At 43.1% G+C, this 21,146-nt stretch overlaps 1 protein-coding gene and 1 non-coding gene across 4 annotated transcripts in view; both read left to right on the forward strand.

Annotated features, from left to right (window-relative positions):
* The first annotated feature begins 5,530 nt into the window (after positions 1-5,530).
* The window catches only part of IARS1 (isoleucyl-tRNA synthetase 1), a 107,915-nt gene continuing 92,299 nt past the window's right edge, over positions 5,531-21,146 (forward strand). Inside the window, exons 1-7 of one of the 3 annotated variants that reach the window (XM_042807003.1) lie at positions 5,547-5,625; positions 7,253-7,333; positions 7,813-7,901; positions 10,520-10,639; positions 11,166-11,322; positions 11,810-11,929; positions 14,741-14,823. In XM_042807003.1, coding sequence (XP_042662937.1) covers positions 10,521-10,639; positions 11,166-11,322; positions 11,810-11,929; positions 14,741-14,823 — 479 coding nt within the window. In that variant the 5' untranslated portion in view covers positions 5,547-5,625; positions 7,253-7,333; positions 7,813-7,901; position 10,520. Of the gene's footprint in view, positions 5,626-5,646; positions 5,898-7,252; positions 7,334-7,812; positions 7,902-10,519; positions 10,640-11,165; positions 11,323-11,809; positions 11,930-14,740; positions 14,824-21,146 lie in introns of those variants that run through there. The other 2 variants (XM_032995821.2, XM_042807004.1) reach the window with 2 other exon arrangements.
* On the forward strand, positions 8,468-8,603 carry LOC116962376. Its single transcript, XR_004407546.1, has one exon. It is a non-coding gene; the product is annotated as a small nucleolar RNA SNORA84 (small nucleolar RNA).

Genomic DNA, 21,146 nt, shown 5'->3' on the forward strand with positions numbered 1-21,146 from the left:
ACACCGCACTTTGGTCTTCGTGGCTGCGCTCCGGTTTCACAGGCGTGCACCACAGGAGGGGCAGCAGCTTGCACCTCATACCACGTCTGTCCATGGTGGAAAGCACAAGGCCTATGACACTCCTCAGGGAGCTGAAGAGAAAAGGCAAATCAATCGAAAAAGGATTCAGAGATGATCCTGCAGCTGCAAGGGTGCCGTAGGAACTGGGGTGAAGAGGATACGAAGGGCCTTGGCTGTGCCTTGCCCCGCTCCGTGCGTGTCCGTGCCACCCGTGAGCAGCCACTTCCACCGTGGCCGCTGCGCACACCCCCCCCCCCCCCGCACACACCGGGGGCTGGCTCTGTTTGTGGACCTGTCATCGCTGATTTAGCTAATCCTGTTTCACACCCGTTGATATAATTTGCCCCCATCTTCTCCTGTGGCAACAAGTTTCAGGAATGTGTTACTTGTTGTTTAAAGTAACTTTTAACTGTTTCAAGCCAATCTCTTACTACCTTGATGTCTCCTAGCTCCCTGTTGGGGGATGTGGCAAGTTTCATGTTTACCTTGTCGGCTCCCTTCGTGGTAGGTATAAAATAGAAAACTTAATCCTGACCAGCTCCGGAGAACTGGGTTCAGCTGGTAGGCATCTGCATTTTATCTGTGTGCTGAGGCCTTTCTCGGCATTCCTCCCTCTGCTGTAGTTGGTAAAATAGGAATAAAAACCCTGCTGTCAGAAGGCAGCCATGGAAAACGCTCCAGATCGAGTAGAAAAGGGGCACAGCGGGTCGCTCCCGGCCCAAGTGCCAAGGGCTGGGGAGCTGGGGGGAGGCCGGGCAGAGCTTTCCCCCCGCACCCCCCCCCGCTTGGAGGTGTTGGTTTTCATGGTGTTTCTCTCCAGCCTCTGCCCGCCCCCTCCCCACCCCCGTAAAGCCTCGGGCAGCCGCCGCTCCCCTTGGGGGGGGGGGGGGGGGAAGGAGGAGGGGCCCTTGTCCCGGCCTCGGCTTTTCTCCGCCGCTGCCCTCCTCATTAAACGGCTTTTCCGTAGGAAACTAGAAACAGGGACGAGAGCCAGGAACGCGTGGAACTCCTCCACGAGGATTTTGGACGTAAACAAGCCCTTCCCTCTCCTCATCCCCGCTGTCAGAGGCCCAGATCCCAGCAACCTTCCCACTCCTCCCCCACCCACCCGCCGTCCCGTCCCTTCCCTCCCTCCCGGTCTCCCCAGCGCCCTCGGGGGGGGAACCGACACGACACGACACACACAGCCATTCCCCACCCCCCCCCAACAAAGCGCGGTCGGCTCCAAGCTCGCCCTCAGAAAAGTTCGCTTTATTTACAAGGGAGATGCGGGGGGTTCCTCCCCCTCCCTCCCTCCCTCCCTCTTTACACACACACGCAGACTTATAAAATTAGCCAACCCCCCCCTGACAAAAACGCAAAGGGGTGGCCGAGAAATAAATAAACCTCTCCCACCCCCCCCGAGGCGGAAGGGCTCCGCGGCCAGCAGGTTTCTTCTCCCCGCCGAGACCGGCCCGGGAAAGCCGGGGCAGCGCGTCCGTGCCGGCGGCCACCGGCAGGGGCTCAGGCGATGCTGCTGCAGAACTCGTGGAAGTCCCTCTCCATGAAGAGCTCGCTCTCCATCACATCGTCCTCGGAGGGGAAGTAGGGCTGGCTCTCCTCCTGCAGGGGCCCGGCGGCGGGGCGGGCGGGCGGCGGGCGGGCGGCGGGGCCGGCCTCCCCAGCGCACTCCATCAGCGCCCCGCGGGCGTTCTCCAGCACCCCCAGGTACGAGTCCATATCCAAGGGGTCCATCTCGCAGTCCGACCCGCCACTCTCCGTCCCCACCGAGTCCGAGCGCAGGTGCATGAGCTGGTACTTCTCCCGCATCAGGAACTGGTTGGTGTTGCGAGGCGCCCGCATGCCCGGTGCCCGCCGGCCCAGGACGTTGACGGGCCGCAGGGAGAGCAGCACCCGGGGCCGCGCCGGCCGGTGGCAGCGGCGGAAGGCTCGGCAGTGCTGCTGCTGCTGGGAGTGCTGGAGGTGGCTGTGCGTGCGGCTGCCCAGCAGCTTCCGCGAAACGCCGGGGTGCCTCCCCCGCCGCCCGGGGGGCCAGCGCGACCGGCTGCCGCCCCGCCGGGGCTCGCCGCCCTTCAGCGGCGGCGGGAAGGCGGCTCCGGGCAGGCCCTCGCCGCGGGTCGGCTCCCAGGGCGGCCGCCGCGCTCCTCCGCCGCACACCATCAGCTCGGCGCGTCGCAGCATCGCGGGCCCGTCGCTCTCACATGCTCCTCGCCGCCGGGACACCCCCGCCGAGCGAGTCCAGCGCCGTCGCTTCCCCGCTGCGCCTTCTCCCCCCTCCTTCTCCCCTGGGGCCGAGCGGCCGGTTCACACGAGCCCTGCGGCGTCCCCGCTCGCCGGGGCCTCCCCGGGCGCCTCTACCTTTTGACGATCCGCTCTGTTTTTTTCTTGAGCGGAGCCCCTTTACCGCGCATAGCCTGGCCGAAGGGCTGCGGGCTGGGGGGCAGCTTGGCCGGCTGCAAGCCGCCGCCTGGGAGCGATGGTCTCGGCCGCTCCCCCGCCGGCCCCGGGAGCGACGCGCGAGGGGAGGGCGCGGGGAAGGGGCAGAGCCGCGCGCGCCGCACACACCACCCGCCGCCCCACGCCGACTGGCGTCGCTCACCCCCCCACGCCCCCTACTTATAGAGCCCGGCGCAGCCCAACTGCGGCCGCGCCGCGGGGGTGGAAGCACGGCCCTTCCTCGCCAAACCTCGCCCTCCGCGCAGCGTCCGCCTGGTTAATCCCGGCGTCTTCCCCCCCGCCCGGCGCGCTTTGGTTCGTCTCAGCGATTCGGCAGCGTTATTTTGTTCATTCCCTATTCGCGAACAGCGGTTGCGCAACCGCTGTTGCCCTTCACTCCCTTGCGGTGCCAGTACGCAAACTGCGTAAAGCGCCCGTGAGGCGCGGCCCGTAGCGGAGAGAGGAGGCGGGAGAGGGGCGGTTGGCGCTGGATTTCGCTAGAGGGAAGGGGGAGAGGGAGGGCAGCCCCCGCTTGAGGGCTTCTGCGGTTTTGTTTCTTCCATTTAAACTTCCCAGATCAATCGGTACTTTTTCAGCTGCGTTTTGTGAAAAATGAGAGCGGAGACATTCATATAGTTTTTGGACTGCCCCAGTTATTCGTGATGGGCATTGATGCCTCTGTTACAATTTCCCCTGGTTTTCAAATCCCTTTTTTTTTAATCTGTCTCAGTGTATATTGCTGCTGCACTGCACTGCTAAATCTGACAGCGACTTCCCTCTTCACCCCTTCTTTATGGTCGATTTGTTTATGAAAAATGAGCTCAGTTTTGTGGCCCACATGGTTTCAGTTAAGGCTCTGCATGGATAAGGACTGTAGACTTCCACTTAGGAAACAGTTTATTATTCTTTATGAGTGAAGGACAAAGAAGTACAAAATATACAGGGGGGAACAAGGTGAAAATCTGGATGTGTGGTAACTGCAGAGCCACCAATGTCAACATTTGTCTTTACTTCATTGCTTAAGAGTACGTATTTTCAAGCAGTGTTTGTTTTAAATTCCATTTAGAAATTACATGGTATTCCATTTTAAAGTGAAATGGCCTTTTCACCTATGTATTTTACAAACTAAAGTCCAAAATTGAAGGAGTTGGCACTGGAGCAAGTGCAGTTACAGTTGTCAAAACAATTGTAAGCACTGTAATCTGAATGAATGTGAAGGCAGGGGGAAGCTGCGGTGCTTTCAAAATCGATCAAGTATTTCTAAAGAAATAGCTCATGAAGTGGTCTGAACCTCTCAGGGATTTTTTCCAAGTAAGCTTACACTGCTTGGGGAAAAAAGTTCAGAGTAAATTAACAGAAGCCACTCTTAAATTCAAGGCTTCCTGAAATCCATCTGTCTACATAGCAAATAAAGCTTTCTGGGTATAGAGAAGGTCTATAATGGTAAAATTAGTAAAATCTCTGAATTAGTCATTCTTTTCTGCATTTTATTCCTCTCTTACCTGCCTGTCTTCAATCTTGAATCACACTTAATAGATTTTCTTTAAAAAAAAACAACAGAAAACCCAAAACATGACAAACAAAATGTTCAGCTGAAGGGATGCTGCAGCAGGTGGTGGAAGCCAAGTCCTCCTTCTCTGGGTTCTGAGCTGTCACAGGCTTTTTCAGAGCTTTTAGGTGCATTAGAAAGCAACACAGGTTAAACACATTTCTGCCACTTCCAGCTTCCCTCCCGGATACAGAACATCCCAGATCCACGCAGGCAGGAGTCTGCATTGGGTTTGTACTGGAGACTCTCCCGGCAAGCACGTGCGCCCAGTCCCTCCCTGCCCTCTCAGTCAGCCCTGCTTAGTCAGGCCTTGGTTCACATTTTCTGTGGTGTTTCTCTGAGTTGGATGCAGATCGAGTGCCCCTTCTAGCTCTTCTGAAATGATGTACGAAATCCAGTGTAGAACATAGGCTTGTGCTTCTTTGTGCAGGTGAGAATTCCACTTAACGGGACACACTTTGCACCTGGATGTGTCCTACATCCCCAGACCGAGATGCTGCCCTGTACAGACCTGCAAGTTGATCGTGTACCTCATCCTAGAAATCAAACCAGAGCTAGCTATTCTTCATTACCTACATTGGTATTGGTGTAGAAGTTTTAAGAGCAACTGAAAAGCACTACGTGGAAGCAGCAGAATTGTTCAGGCCATTACCGATCTGAGCTTCCTTGTCTGTGACATATTTCAGTCAGGGGTTCAGGTGTGTGGATGCAGTCTAGGAAAGCATCTGTCTCCATCTCCTCCCTGGACTCCTCCAGTTTTCACCGCCAAAAGCCTTTCCACAGCTGTTTTCAGCACTTTCTGTAGGTGGAAGGAAGCGTTTTGTAATTTCACAATGCTACAGTTGCCAGCTAGTAATAGTATTTTTTTCAAATTTTGAAGTTTCCTTTGACATATGGGAACCCATCTACAAGTTTATTTTTTTCTAGGTGGAGCGCAGCAGTAGAGGAGGGGTTTTCTGTTGCATTTAGTCTTAATAATTGGTATCTCGACATGTTTAGGAGTGTTCCCTTAACGGAGGCAAGGCCAAGCTCCGAGATGGGTGTTTGGCCGGGTCTCTCTGGGCACCCGGGGCATGCTGCTGTTAGTTTGTCCTGAACTCCAAGTTTCACTCTGAGCATGCTAGAGGTTTTTCTCCTTTTCTCCCTCGCGTGTGCGGGGGGAAACCCTGCGGCCGAGGGAGCGAGTGGTAACTGGGCGCGTTCCAAAGGCACAGGCGCTGCAGCGAGCCGTGCCCTCCGCATCAAGCCGACACTCACCGCCCCGAGCGGCCATTTCAGTCCGTGAGCGGAACGCCCGCCCTCACGGGGGGGAGGAGCCCGCCGCCCCGGCTCCGCCCCCGCCCCGTGCTGGCCAATGAGCGCGCGCAGGGTGGGAAGGGCGGGAAGGGTTTCCCGGTCTGCCCCGCGCTGCCGTGACCCGGCGTTTCCAGGAGCGCGGCTTGCCCAATGGGAGGCCGCCTTGTTGCACCCCGAGCGGGCCGTGCGCGCTGATTGGCCGCCCCGGGCGGGTGTGGCCGCCGGTGCTTCCTGTCATGCTTTCCCCGGCGGGGTTGCATCACTGCGGGACGGGCGGTGGCGAGGTGAGCGGCGGCGGGGCCGCCCCCCCGCCTTGCCGGCCCTGTGGGAGCGCTGCCGGGGCGGGGAGCGGCCCCCCGGGGTTTTGGGGGGCACTTCGTCGGGGCGGGTGTCCCGGAGAAGCGGCGGCGCGTACCGCGATCGCCGGCCCTGCTCAGCGGCCATCCCCCGGCGCGGTTTGGGGCCCCTCAGCGCCCGGCTGGGCGGGCGGGCGGGCTGGGCGCCCCGCTGCTGGGCTTCGGCGGCACTGCCGCCTTTTTCAGGCGTTAGAGCTGAGGTATGCCCTCGCTATAACGATAGTTTTGCTCTTGAGCTTCCCTCGGTGCTATACAGATTCTTTGCTTTTTCTGGAATTTAGCGATCACTTAAAATAGATACTTAATAAAGCTTAACCACTTTCCTTGTTGCAGAGTTTAATACCTACCAGAGTTTAATTTCATTAATTAGCCGAACGGATAACCTAAGATGCCTTGCAATGTATAATATATCTTAAGCATTCCCCTTCAGCATCCTTTTAATATTGGATTTTTATTTTGGAGGAAGGCACATTTTTGATTACTGTAGCTGTGATGGATTTGATATTTTGATCCTCAGCAAATGTTCGCTTCCCCCGCCCCCCCGGGAGCCTTCTGGAAGCTGAAGAAAGCATATTTTTCAGTTTGTTATAGTGACATGCTTAGGAAGTGACTGGCAGGTAATAGCAGGGTTTTGTTGGCACGTAACAGCAGCATTTGCTAACTCAACTGACACTAGTTTTTGATTTTTTTTTTCAAATACATAGTTTAAAGTTATTTCAAAATAACCTTGATTTTTTTTTTTTTTCACAATGACAAATTTTGCACTTTTATTCAAGGTAGTATGAAGACAGCAGGAACAATTACTTAAGGTGTGATAAGATACAGGGTAAAACTGAGTTCTTGCATAGTATGAAATGTATTTGTGTCTAAACATAGTATTAATTTGTGAGTGCTCACTTTTAGTGATCTTTTAACTGTTTTTTCAGCATGAAAAGAAACACTCCTTGCTGGGGGAGAGGTGGGCTAGAGTCCATCTTGGGTGGTGTTTCATCTTGAGATGAATTAATCTTGATACCTCAGTTTTGTGACCCATCAAATAAAACAGTTAAATAATCAGGCCGTTTTCAGTCTGATATGAATAAGGTACAATTATAGATGTTCTGCGACACCATCAAACCCAAAACTTCTGTGAAGAAAAAGCATGTTTTTAATTCTTTCCTGAATTGATTATACTTATAATTTGCAGTGTTAGGGAGACTGGCCATAAGGGTGACAGCTTTATGTCCTTTTGGAGAAGAAAATAGATTGCTCCATTTTAAACTTTTTTTTTTAAACTAAGTTTATTCTTGCATTTCCAAATATTTGATGGTTTATATAAAGTGCTAGTTAGAGTAGGATGAGATTGTTCAGTTTAAAAAAGAGGTTTTAAAGGTAGGTGTTTATGACTTTTTTTTTTCTCACCCATTCTCAGGTCTTTGACTAGTGTTGCAGTTTTATTTCCTGTATAAGGCATTAGCACAAGATTTTCAGAAGCAACATTTATTCCGTAGCTTAGCATTCTGTTCCCATCCATCCTTCCTTTTATGTTAAACTTTGTTGTTTCTGTGTGTTCTAGATGCTTTTGATTATCACATGAACAGTTTAGAATATCGTTACCCCAGAAATTGCCTTGCCTCAAAGCTCCGTACCTAAAAAGGTAGGAATGGGGAGCCTACTTCTCTCTGTGTGTATAAAATAACACATTATTTAATTTTGGGGAAGGCATCTGTAGATGGAGAAAGGAGGCTTCTTCTTGCTTCAGGAGGGAAGTTTGTGCATAAGTCTCTCACATAGAATAGCCTGTGGGAGCAGCTGACTGGAACAAGGAAAAGACAATAAACCCCTTGAATTTAGGAGACCATTTGTACACTTTTGGTTCATACTGGTTCTTTTTATCTCTTCAGTTTCTCAGTCAACAAACCGAGTAATTTATTGAAATCCACTTTGTTTTAATTGTCTATCTGTAAGTTATGTAAGTTAAATCCAGTGAATTTCTGAAATACCGTTTTGCTTTATTCATAGTGGCATTTCTATTGAAAAATTAAATATTGATTTAAAGAAAAAAATCTTAGTAGTGAAAACCCCCCACATTCTAACTTGCTTCTATAATTTTAATGCTTTTTTTTTTTCTTCTAGAAAAGAAGCTCAGCATACGTTTGAGTCTGCTATAGTACAATCTACAAATTTTGACTCCTTTCCTGTTGAATGTTGTTATCTTAGAAAAAGTGAGTGTACTTAACAAAAAAAAATTCTCCAGTGGTGCACTGTGTAAAACTTCAACACTTGTCAACAGAAAATGAATAGAGAAACAAGCCCTTGTGTTTACTAATCTGTATGTAAATTTGGAGTGTTGTCCAAAAGAGTTGTTTTGTTAGGTGTGTTTGTATAATAATTTCTGAAACATCTGTGATGTTTTCACACGCAGTATGTGTTCAAAGTAATGAGTTGTCCTTGATTTTTTTATAATTTAAAATACCTAGATGGCTTATAGTAACGAACTTCTTTTGCTGTAGGTACATGGAATTATTCATATCTTTGTCTATAAACTGATTTTCTTTTCCTGAACGCAGAAGTCTTCTTTGCTTTTTTGCTCAGCTGACGTTGAGCCATTAATAGATTTTAAATGTGGTTTGTCTTTTAAGTCAATCTGTTAAAATTCTGTTTGTAACTTGAAAAAAACAGAGCAGTAGTGACTGTTAGAGGTTAATTCTAATCAATATTCTTTTTTTTTTCCTGATTTTAACATAATAAACTTCTTTTGTAATATTGATAAGAGTGTGTATGAATTGGTGCCCTGTGGTTACTGGACACTTGATTTGTACATTCAGTGCTTCAGTTTGTAGAAATGGGCCGAAAATGATACTGTGATTTACGCATGGAATCTGTGATACGTGAGCAGCTTCCATAGCCCTGTCACAGTTACAGACCAATACTTAAACGTGTATTTAATTTATTAGATTATAGGGACTTGACAACTGGACCAGTTGCCAAAACCTTTGCGGTTATCACTAAATTGTGAAGGCTGAGCTTGATCGAAGTAAAATGAGCAGAGCTTTAGTCCTCAAGTCAACTGGCTTGTAGGAAATAAGCTTGAAGGCTGAATTCTTTCATCATCTCCATCGTCTGTGTGATCTTGGGGGTATGATGAAATTACTGAGAAATGGCATGACCTAATTAGTACTGCTTTGAGATGTGATGGTGGAAACTCTTGTACAAGTTGTATATGCTGTAACTTCCTGTGCTGAGACTGGTTATTACCTTTTTAAGAATCCATCCAGACCTTGTCAGCTCATGATTCTCCTTCCAGCTGCTGTGTTGCTTGTGTACTATGTTGTGGATTTCTCAATGAATTTCTTGACAATTTGGATATATTAGTGGGGATAACGATCTGTCAATCATGCAAAAAGTAGGAATGGTGCAATTTGTCTGTAGGTTTCATTTTGGGGCACGCTTTTTCATAGGGGCTCAAGCATTGATCTAGCAATTACTGTGGTGTTCTGGGTTTCATTTAAGTAAATGTTTTGGAACGTTAGCATTACCAAGCAGCGTGTCAACTGTAACTGGAAGTATTGCCTTCATGTGTTTGCATTTGTTGCTGCTTATGTTTAATTGACAAACCTGAGTAAGTCAGAAGATTCAGTTCTCATGTTATTAGTTGTAATTCTGCAATGTTAAGGGGAACTCGAGGCTATGGTAGTGCTCAGCTCATTCTGGTGTAAGTGTTAAGGATCACCAACACGAAAGTTACAGGTGGGAGAGCCTGTTTCTTTACCGCAATCCTAGTACAACCTTCATAACCAGTGTTCTGTCATGGAACTGCTGTCTTAAATATCCTTGTTCCCCATAGCTTTTGCTTAGTGCTTGCTGTAACATTTTCTTGAAATTTGACCTCTTTGAATCTTGTAGTAGGTCTGAAACACCAGGCAGCTCTATTGTGTGTTTCTAATGATGTTGAGAATTCTCTTCCCTTTGTTGCTCGTGCATGATGTTGCTTGTAGTGATTTTAATTTACTTACTCGGAGTTGAAGAATAGCTTTGGGCTCTGGTGGCCAAAAGCCACCAAATAAAACAAGACCTTTAGGAAATGGCTAGGAAGAAGTAGCCCCTTGTGGCTTAGTTCTGACATAATTGTAAAACTGAAGGAAAAAAAAAAAAAAAGACTAGAAGTTTTTCCAGTACTCTGGAAGTTAGAGCCTTTCATGATTCACATATGAGGTCTGAGCTTTTTCCTCATCTGTCTGTTCAGATTCTTCCCACATGTTTGTCTTTCCTTGCAATGTGTTTCAACTGTGCTATCTGAAGTCTAGCTGCTTTTAGGAGCATCTGAGAATGATGGCCTAGCAAGATGGAGAAATGCTGTTTTAAACCTTTAAATTGTAGGAATAGATGTACAGTGAAAAGGAGCCTCTTCATCGCTAGTTTTAGTTCCTGCACTTAAAGTCTCGCTAGTTCACAAACTGATGCTAAAGGGTTAGTTTGAACTCAGAAACTTTTCCTAAAGGAAAAACTCCAAACTTGTCACCAAAAAATAATGTACTCTTTGACTGTTTTCTATGGGAAACAAAAATAAAAGCATAATAAAAAATGAATGATCATTGTGGAATGAATGGAGAATCCTTTTCCTGTCATGAAACTTTGGTGCTAGTCCATCAAAATTATTCGGCTTTTTGTAGAATATAGTGCTTGCTTCCAAGTCTACAGCGAATAAATCTCTTTGAAAAACTGAGATTTGTGTTGGTGATATGGATTTGTAAGACAATAAATGGTATTTGTGAAGTAATTTTTTTTCTCACTTCTGTTCCCAATGTATTTTCTTTTTTCTGCTTGGTCATTGCTGGGAAAGAATGGTTCAACAAGTTCCAGAAAATATAACTTTTCCAAATGAGGAAGAGAAGATACTGCAGCTCTGGAAAAACCTTAATTGTTTCCATGAATGCCTAAAGCAATCAAAGAATAGACCTAGGTAAGAATCTGTTAAAAGCTGTAGCAACTTTCTGTGACAATGCTAAGTTGGCTTAGCTGGAGTTACGTTTTTTTTTTTTTGCCTCGGTTCTGTTAACAGCTGCTCCCTTTGCCTAGAGCAGTCCTGGCTGGTGTTGGTGTTGTGTCAGTTGTTGCTGATGTTTCACTTGGTGAAGAATCTACACTGTTCAAACAGTAGTAATAAACTTGTAATTACCTGATTGGTGGGTTTATAAAAGAAATCTGCAGGTAAGCAAGGACAACTCTTTCCTATGGCTGCTAGCTGTAGAGCAGCATGCTGGCACTTCAGTAGTAATCGTGGCAGAATTGGCCATTGATAGGAATTGATGAGTTGAAATGTTTCCTTATTCCCACGGCCAACATGATACCTGTGCTGACTGATATCAGGACAGCATCAGTTTCTTCCTCTTCTATTAAGACATAAGAAGCATAAGTATACAGATATCCTGTTTGAAGATTTGCTACTCAGTTTTTGATTTAATTAAGAATGTTTTCTTATGTTGTAGGTTTAACTTCTATGATGGCCCTCCGTTTGCTACTGGCCTTCCACACTATGGCCACATTCTTGCAGGAACCATTAAAGACATAGTAACCAGATTTGCTCATCAGAGTGGTTTTCATGTTGACAGAAGATTTGGCTGGGATTGCCATGGTTTGCCTGTGGTAGGTGTAATAAATCTGCCTACAGATATTTTTGTTGGTTTCTCCTTCCCATGTTGTTAATTGCTTATCAGTCACGTTTCTATTGCTCTTATGCCTGTCTGTTGCGAAAATAGAAATGGAAGTTCTTTGTCTGATGTGTTGCTCTGGCTTTTGCATGTGGATGATTTCAGGTGCTTCTTACTGTTCACCTGCTCTACTCCAAGCACTCTGTTCATTGCTATAAACACGTATTTATTTGCTGTTTATGTCAGAAAATGTAGTTTGTTTGTTTGTTTTTTTCCCCTAGAGATAGTAAAGAAACAATCACACCAGGGTTATCCTTTGAAATATGTGCTTAGTTCATGTGCAATACTCATGAAATACCAAAAGGATAAAGGAGGCCCTTTAGCCTCATTAGAATGCATGGAACATAAATAAACTATCCAGGAAAGCCCTGAAAACTTGATGACAGTGTGGGTTTTTTGTCTGGTTGTTTTCAATGCTCCAGGAGTATGAGATTGACAGGACCTTAGGCATTAAAGGGCCAGAGGATGTGGCTAAAATGGGGATTAAAGAATACAACAATCAGTGCAGAGGAATTGTGATGAGATACTCAAAGGAATGGGAGGTAAGTAAAGACTCAGTGCATATTCTGCTATGTGTTTCTATTTGTATATATGCAGAAGTTTTTCAGCTGGAGTGAACTTCATCTTCCTGTATATTTGATTATGTGTGTAGATCTCATGTATTTAGCTGCTGTGTTTCTCACTGGTGATCCTGAAAGGGGAACAAAAGGAACAACGTTGTGGCTCAGAACAGGGAGACTGCTGGGGTGTCGAGAGGAGGTTACGTTAAGGTAACCTGGAGCTCAAAGTGTCTAACTAGATGTATTGAATAAGTTACCTATTTCCTTGTGTTCTGTGTAGAAGATTGAAAGTAAGATCTGGCTTTGGTTTTCAGATGGAACCAAAAATGGAAATGTGCATTAACCTCCCTGCTTCCCCGGCTCCTTTCCAGTCTTTTCATTGCCAGAGTGTAGGACTAGAGCTTGTATTTCTGGAACAGCAGAAGTTCTAGCATCTGATTTTTGTGTCAGAATATGTGTTAGGTAAACCCTCAGTCTTCCAGGAGAATACTGGTCTAAACTTTGCATCCCATGAATACAGCGATAGGGAGAGCATTGGTCTGTGCGGACTCTTGAGGTTGGAGGGCTCTTCTAAGTAGAAGGGTTAGATATTTTCTTGAGAGATGCACAGGTTTATAGCTAACTTTGAGTAATATTCATCCTGTTCATAGAACCTGATGCTTCTTATTTTTGTCCTTAGCAGTGTAGCCAGAATCAGTAGATTTAGTCCAGTACTTTGTATTTGCTGTCAGTCTGATATGCCTGTGAAGTGATGACTCTTTTCTATGGCTTTCTGGAGCTGAGGAGTGAGCCCGGGTGCTTCCCTAGCTGTGCCACTGAGTTACAGTGACAGCACTCCCTAGCAACTGCCAAAGGAAGCATGGAACAACAAGTGGTATTTTTACAGCCTTTATGGCACAAGGCCTTCCTAGGCCAAAGGATTTTTTTTTTTCCCTAGTCTGTAATTGATAACAGACTTTTTTTCCTCTTGAGTTTAGCTACATTTTGAATTTAGGTATACTGATAGCCTCTAAACAGTGTCTATCAAGGCCTTCCTATACATAGTTTGAAGAACTGTGGTTCTACAATATGGTTTCCAGTAAACCTTTATCATGAATTGTTTATTTTTCTAGGCAGAATAGTTCTAATTCTTTAATTTTACCTCATGCAGAAGCTGTTCTGCTTCATCTCAATTCTCTGTATGTTCTTTAGTCCTGCTATATTAATTTCGATTGAAATAGCAATTTCCTATTTAAGTATCACTTGCCTCTTGCTCTTGGGAGCGTTTTGAAGTTGTGGCCAGTATCTGGAGAAACTACAGCTGCCTTTGCTAGAACAGCTGTAACTTAAATCTAAGTGTGTGGCTGGATGAAAACCACAGAGTTTGTTTTTTCAAATATACAATCATTCATCTATATACTGAAATTCTGTATTTCAAAAGCACCATCAATGAGTCTTTGCAGCTTTTAGAAATAAAAGTATTCGATCTGGTTCATGTTCTGTTTTCTATAGTTGTTCCTTTTAACTTGCTGTGTCTTCAGCAACTGGTATTTTTGCAGTGCTGATTAGTCCAAATACTTAGTCTTTTGTATGGTAAATATGTTTTGTATTTTGTTTTGTGCATAAACTTGTGCATGTATATGTGTGTATTTCCACACACAGACATATATCCTAGGCTATTAATAAAAATTCATTTAAATATATTTTTTGTGATTTGGCTGGTAATAAATTAAAATATTTTGGGATAGTGTTAGGAGAAGAATTGCCAGCATTCCTATTGGAGATAGTTTTTATTTTCTCTCTGGAGTGGCTAGTAAATGTTTGAACCATATGAAAAAAATAAACAGTTCCTTGGATGTATAAGATCTTTCAGTGCTGAGACCAAATATAATAATCCAACCTGGTGGATCCTTGTACTCATCAGTTCTAGGCTTTGGATGTTAAGAGTGGAATGTCAGAGTGGCTTAAAGGTCAGAATCAAACCTGATCTATTTCAGGAACTCAGATGTTATGTGAAAATACAGAGGTGAGAGAATTTATTTATGTTGGTTTTGCCTTACTGGTCTGACATCCAGTGTGGTCTGTGTCTGACAGTGTCAGGACAGGTGCCTCGGGGCTCGGTTATTTGCAGAGCTAGGGGTTCCGATCGCTGTGAAACCAGCAAGCGAGTACTACTTGCCCAGTGAATCCCACGGCCAGTTTATTACTCATTAGTTTTCATATTCTGTGCCAATAGACGTGACCATAATCTGTCCTGAGACAGGGACTAACACCTGTCAGTCTTGTGGTCTCTGGCTGACCTGTCATAGCTTTGGGAAGTCAAAGAAGGCAATTGGCTTTGAAATAGTTTTGTTAACTTCTTGTGACACATCAATTTCTTTCAGCATTTCTTTGTCTTCGAATTACATCATGTTTTCACATAAGTGAAAGCTGATAGACTGTGTGTTCTGGATTTTGACTGTCTCTGCAATGAGTAGTTTTAAAAATAGAAGCAATTTTCAGGCATTTGAACCTAAGCTGAACCTTGAATGATCCACCATTTCTGTTTAGTAGTACCGAACACATTTGCCTGTTGTGTGACCTTGGTTCTAAACCATTATGTTAATGGTTTAATTCTTTGCTTATTTTTGCCGCTTTAAATACACTGCTTGGAACTCCTGTCAGACTGAAATATTTCATCGATGTGTTTCATTGATAGGGGACAAACACTGCACTTAAAAAAAAATCAAGCTGTTTTACAGAATAAATATTGGAAATATATTGAGATCTTAATATTAAAGATGCCTTTCAATCTGTGTGTTTGTTTCTTAACAGTTCAGTGTTACCAGATTAGGACGCTGGATTGATTTTGAAAATGACTATAAAACTCTTTATCCTGAGTTCATGGAGTCTGTGTGGTAAGTTAACTTACACACATTGCATGTATGCATTATGAATTTGAAAGTTAAGAAGGCTTCAATTATTGTAAACATATGTTGGTCCATATATGACTAGAACTGTTTTGAAACATGCCAAATTCAGATAAACAGCAGGCAGAATAATTAAGGTGATGTGAAATACCTTGAAGTTGAAGTGAGGGAATTAATTTTTTCTTCAGGAAAGGAGGGTTTTTCAAAATAAAATATAACAGTACTGCCTTTAGCGAGCCCTGAAATGTTACTGCTCCATGCCAACTTAAAAGCAATTCTGAAGATATGTTTGTTACTTGTTTAAGAAATTACATCATATTTCTACATTCTTGATGTTCTTCACACTGTCAACTGCAAATGGGCAAACTATCCAAACTCAGTTTAGCTCTAAACCTCTTCTCCAAGTCTGGATTTAGAGGCTGGGAATCTGCTGTTTTGTTCTTGGCAGCTTAGTTTGACAACTGCCTTGGACTCCTGGTGCAGAGCTAAGTAAAGTTTGGGTCTTTTGGCAATGTATTCAGGGTGACTGTTGGAATTCCAAAAGACAAAATGACCTTATAGGTTAAGGATAATCAAATTGACCAAACACAGTGAAGAAATAACACTGAGTCCTTTAGGTGACAGAATTACAAGATGAATTACAGGGAGAGTTTTATCAGAGTATATGCTGAGAAAAAGCCATTGAAAAACAAATCATGTGCATATTAAAGTATTATTGATGTTCTCTAACACTAGTTTTACTAAAAACCTTTCATTGTATAGTTAGTTACATATAGTTATCATAAAGGATTGACAGAACTTCTGGGTATCTCTGAAGCTGTTGTAGAGGGCTGAAGTGCCAGTGAGTTTTCAATGAGCATTGAAAAGATGATGGGAAGGGAGCAGATGTTTAACTAACTTAGCTGAAGAAACCCTGCATAGTGATAAAGCTAAGACTGAGAAGAAACCTTTTTAGAAGTTACAAAAATACTTAGTGACACATTAAATCCTGTTTAACTAGCATCTTCCAAGGACCATTTAAAAACCAAACTTGACTTGAACTAGCTGCAGGGTCTCTCTCAACAGCCCAAGCCTTTTTTTTTTTTTTTTTTTTTTTTTTTGGTGCATGTTTTTTTTTGTTGTTGTTTCCCCCTCCCAGCCTCTTGGAAGGAAAATTTCTAGTTTTCTACCTGGCTTACAGAGGTTACCTCATCGGATGCTTGCTTTAGTTACGGACTCTAAAATATAAACTTTGGATCTGAAATCTCTGTGGTATGAGATTTTAGGAAGTATGTAGACAGACAGCCTCTTAATTTTGTACTTGTTTGCTTCCTGATGCTCTTAATTTTCTGTGTAATCATGTAATGAAACAAATTTTTAAAAGTCTGTTTTTAAAAACTGGGTTTTCTGGAAAGTCTTCTGAGTCTTGGAGGGGCATGTTACAGTGGCAGTGCCAGCTTGCTCTCCAGTAGAACAGGAGGTGGAACCACTTGTGTCTGCATAGATTGGATGGAGAAAGGGAATGGGAAAGGAATGTGGGATGCCTGTTTCAAGGCTAAGGGAGATAATGTTTTGAGAGCACTGTAACTAGTTACAATAGTGCTTTTGGCAGGATAATGTACAGTTTTCTTAAAAAAAAAAAAAATCAGATCATTACCTAGGCAATCATCAAACTCAAAATCAATGTTACTGAAGTTACGTTTTTACGTCCATTAGGAGTGTTCATTTGAATGGTGGATTCTAGTGTGCTTCACTTAAAATTGATATCTCTTAAAAATTATTAGTTCCTTTTTAAATTTAAATGAAGAAGTTTTTAAACTTCAGTGTCCAGCTCCGTATGTAAGAGAAACTGCAGATTAATTTCTGCACTGTCAAACCTGATGTCCATACTGGCATGTCCAGTGTTTTTATCTTTTGGTTTCTGTTTTGTTTTTTGTTCTGCCTCTGGGAGTAGAACATTGCTCTTAGACACAGGAAGAAAAAAAGATAATGTAGTGAGCATGGCAACCATGGATTTTATGGTTACAATATGGTAGGGATTTTGTCTTTAGTCTTTTAATCAGCTAAACCTATCTGTTGTGTTTTTGTGGTTTTGGTTTGTTTTTTTTTTTTTTTTTTTGTATCCAGCTCCTCCTGAGGTTTGCAGTTCTGGAATGGTCTCAACTGTAATTTCTAGCTTTCTATGGAATGTGATGTTTTCATCCATGAACTTTATGTTGAGTTCGGTGAGCTAGTGTAATAAATGTTGTTTTTGGTGGTGGCTGATTTTATCCAAATTATTTCTACTTCAAATAGTTTAAGTCTCAAACACCAAATACATCTTTTGTTAATATTATATTATTTTGTAGAGATATTGTATGAGCTCAGAATGCTCAAGAGCATTCTTCTTCATATTTTATGAGTTTGTTGGAAATGGCTCCTTTGTAAGCATTTTGGGGCTATGCCATATGGTGGTTGACAGACTAGAATGATTTTTCAGCCTGCTAAATTTTGACTTGCAACAAAACTTCATCCAATGATAAAATTGTGGCATCCTGGCAGACATTTCAGGGCAACATCCAAGGTTGGTGCCATTTAGAGGTGATACTGCAATGGTTTCTCATGTGAAGATAGAGTCAACTTTTCATGTCTTAAAAAGCTTAAATAGAATTTTAAAGTTCTAATTCTGTAGAACGTGTATATCTATCCTGCAACAAGCTTGAATCTCAGTGAAAATCTGTCCTTCACTGAAAGCGGTACAATGAGAATGATTTAGTGTTTTTTTTTTTTTTTTTTTTTTTTTATTGCTCATGAGACAGATACAGTGAATTTGATAGCAGTTTGTTGTGTTCTTAAACTTCCTTCTGATTTACAGTTGGTCTGAAAGAAGCATATGAGCTTTGGAAGGAAAAAAAAAAAGAAAACTACTAAATGATTGTCTTCACTACTGGCTTATTACATAGTTCTTACACTGGCTATGAGTTTGCACCTCAAGAACAGTTCTCCCTGGCCACTGAGGAAACAGCCTGTGAAGTGCTGAGGAGAGGAGGGGAATAGCTCTGTGGTCAGAGCTGTGGCATGTTTCTGGGTCAAATGACCCGGGGGTTTTAATTTCCAACTTTGCACAACTTTAGGGTTAGTTAAACAGTTTTCTATCACCATCTAGTGGCTAAATTTAGCAATTGCAGTCTGAGCATAATTCAATTTTAAAAATAGTCGAAAGCTCTGTGTATGTTTTGGAAGGCTTGCTTGCATGGTGTGAAACCACAGCTGGTGGAAACACTTCGTAGCTACTTCTGCTCCCTAAAAAGGTACTCTTGAGTCCCTTTGTGATAACACTAGATGGTGGCTGGGGGGAGGAAGAAAAGCTTTCCTAGTTACAGTAGAAAATTGGTACTCTGTATGTTTGAGATCATGGCTGTACACTGAGAACTTTGCTCTTTTTACCATGGAAACACAGTATGGAGCTCCATTTGGTGGTGGGGCTTTTTGTCCATTTCTGCCAGCTTTCCACCAGACCCATCTTAGTTGTTCCAGCTTCAGTTTCCCTTTTAGGGTTGTTATTAAGAGGGAACCACTCTTTTCTTCCTTACCAGGTATCGTCTTTGGCCTCACAGCCCTGCCCGTTGATGTTCTGTACTAGTGTCAGGCTCGGGGTGCCACTGTACTCCTAAGCTGCAGTTGAAGAGGTTGTAGGTAGCTCCTGAAACTGGAACATTTGCCTTGGGTTGCCTGACTCCCTATGTGTAGCTTTGTTTTCATTTTGGCATGATGTTTTTTCATACTCCATATTCTCAAGATGAGCCCTGTCACTGATGTCAGTGTCCAGCTGCCCTAGCCTTTTGCAGTGAGACAGTGAATGGGGGCTTCCCAGGGAGAGGAGGACTGGTTTGTTGTAAAGATCAAAGCAACTGTATCATAATGTGTTTTTTTTTTTTTTTTTTTTTTTTTTTTCCTCTGTAATCAGTAAAAGTTGTTTTCTGACTTAATTTTTTTTCTGCATGTGGAGTTTATCTATCACTAAACCAGAATGATTTTGGAACAACAGATCTCTGGGTCCTTATAGGAATGACTATTACATTTTGTGTATTCCATTACTCTTTCAGGATTCTCTGAAAAAATAGAGATTATAAGAAATATGTGTTGTCCTTTTTTCTACTAGCTACGTGCATTGCATTTTTTTTCCTCTCATACTTGTATTTTGTGCATTTTGTCTTACCATTCCAGTTCTTGTTGTTTTATCTCTTTACCTGTATTTTGAAAGAGGAATATGCTGAACTCCTATTTAGTTGGGTGATCTTTGGGGTAAGTAGCTATATATAGACATTTATATTTTCTCCTATACAGGTATTTTGCACTTCTGGCTTGATCCAGAATCATTGAACACACTGATGCAAAGATTACAACTTGGATGGTAGATCTGAAGCAGAGCGTTCTCTATGTTCTGAGATTTTAAAGCTTTCACTGCTAGTTCAACATAAGACTTGACAGTTTCTGTCCTTACGATTCCTAGGCTCTGGAACAAATGCTTTTCCTGTCTTTTTTAAGAAAATGTCTTTCAGAGATGCTATCCTAAAGACAGACTGTCTGTGTTTGTTATTGAACTTCATGTTCCTCTTACATTTATGCTTTTTTCCCTCATGTCCAGTGTTGTTTGAGTACCTTTTTTTCTGGTTTTCGTCCCCATGTATCTGTTTTTGATCGTTACTTTCTTTTTGATTTCATCTTGTCTTTCAAGTGTTACTCATGAGTCACAAGAGAACCTTTTCTTCAGAATCTCTGTTGCTTATGGTGCTGTTTGGATGCAGTCTGCTGAACTCTGTAGATGACAGGGTTTCTTATATAGTGTAGTGTTTGTGATTTTTTTTTTTTGTTGTTGTTGTTTTTAAGTCTACAGAGACTATTACATTGTTACTTCATCTTGACATGAATGCTAGGTCACACAGCAATAATTTTGTTTGTTTATCTATACACCATGGGCACATTGAAATCATACACTTCTAGATCTTGCTGTTTTAATGTTTTGCCTTTTAGTCTTTGCTGGTAATGAAGTTTAAAATTCCTGTGTGTTTTTTCTTTAAAAGGAAAAGGAGGGGGGAAAGCACTATATACGGGTTTGACAATAATTTCTCAATGTTAGTAATAAGTACTTTCATTTTCTGGAAAGCTATGTGTTTTCAGACCCTTAAAAAACCCTTAGATACTGAGTCATTGCAAGCAGAACCACTTGATCACTTGAAATCACTTGATACCCCAAAGGAATGACATTAAGAACTTGAAGCTCTAAGATCACATCCTTCTCTTCGATGTGAAGTGGATGTATGTATTTGAAGAGGGCAGCTTGCTTTTGCGTCTGCTGGAGAATACTGTGGGATGTTGGATTTTGTGTGGGCTGCCAAGGGTGTTTTGAGTTGACTGATTGATGGATCTTTGAATCATTGACTGATTCAGTAACTTTTGAAAGCAAAAACTTCCATTGTAAGAGTTCTTATATCCATGTGGTGTTTGGATGGTGTGTATGTGACTTGGATCCACGAATATTGTAGCAAAGTTCTTAATTCTTGGCTCTGTGGCAAGAGTAACTCACAGCCTTGGTTACTCACTAGGTACAAACCAGTTGTATCATCCCCTCATGACACTTTAGGAACAACAGACTGTTTACAGTTTGTGTCATCCATTTTAGAAGTTAAAGATACCTTACATCTTCAGGGATGGGATTTTCTGTTAACAAGTGGCTGAAATACGTCTCTTGAGTTCATCTTTTCCTTAATCTTGTTTTTCTTCAGTAAAGGAGTATGTAAGGGCTGTTCCCACAGCCAAGAGGATGCAAGTAAATTTATTTACATTTGAGGAGAAATGTAGCAGAATTAGATGAACAGGGTTTTATTTCTAACTTCTGCGAGTAAACATTTTCTGTTTGTCAGTAGAAAGTAGCTTTGTGGCTTTGGTAGCTTATTTTCCTCAGAAAAGACTGCAGGTTCAATTTTGGCTTACAAACCTAGAGCTTCTTTCTTGCAAATTTTCAATGTTTTGCAAGCATAAGGGTTAAAACATGATTTGATAGGTTATTGTCTAAAATATCATGTGTTTTTTCTTTTTTTAAGCAAAACGTGATGTCCGCCTTTGACTCTTGCTGTTAGAACTAGGCTCATCTTCAGCAGTTGGTTTGTTTTAGGTGGGCAGCGCTGCTAGCAGGAAGCGCTTTGGGAGTCATCTGCTGTGCGTTTCTGAGAGTCACACAGGAACTGTTCTCAGCAACTTTTTTGTTACAGAAATGAGGTGTTTTTCAAGGTAACAGAACAGCTTTTTCTAGTGATAATGAGGGCTATTGCATCAAGTCGTGGTCTTGACTC

Source organism: Tyto alba, unplaced genomic scaffold, assembly GCF_018691265.1.
Source record: "Tyto alba isolate M040663 unplaced genomic scaffold, T.alba_DEE_v4.0 Super-Scaffold_49, whole genome shotgun sequence".
NCBI classification, from domain to species: Eukaryota; Metazoa; Chordata; class Aves; order Strigiformes; family Tytonidae; genus Tyto; species Tyto alba.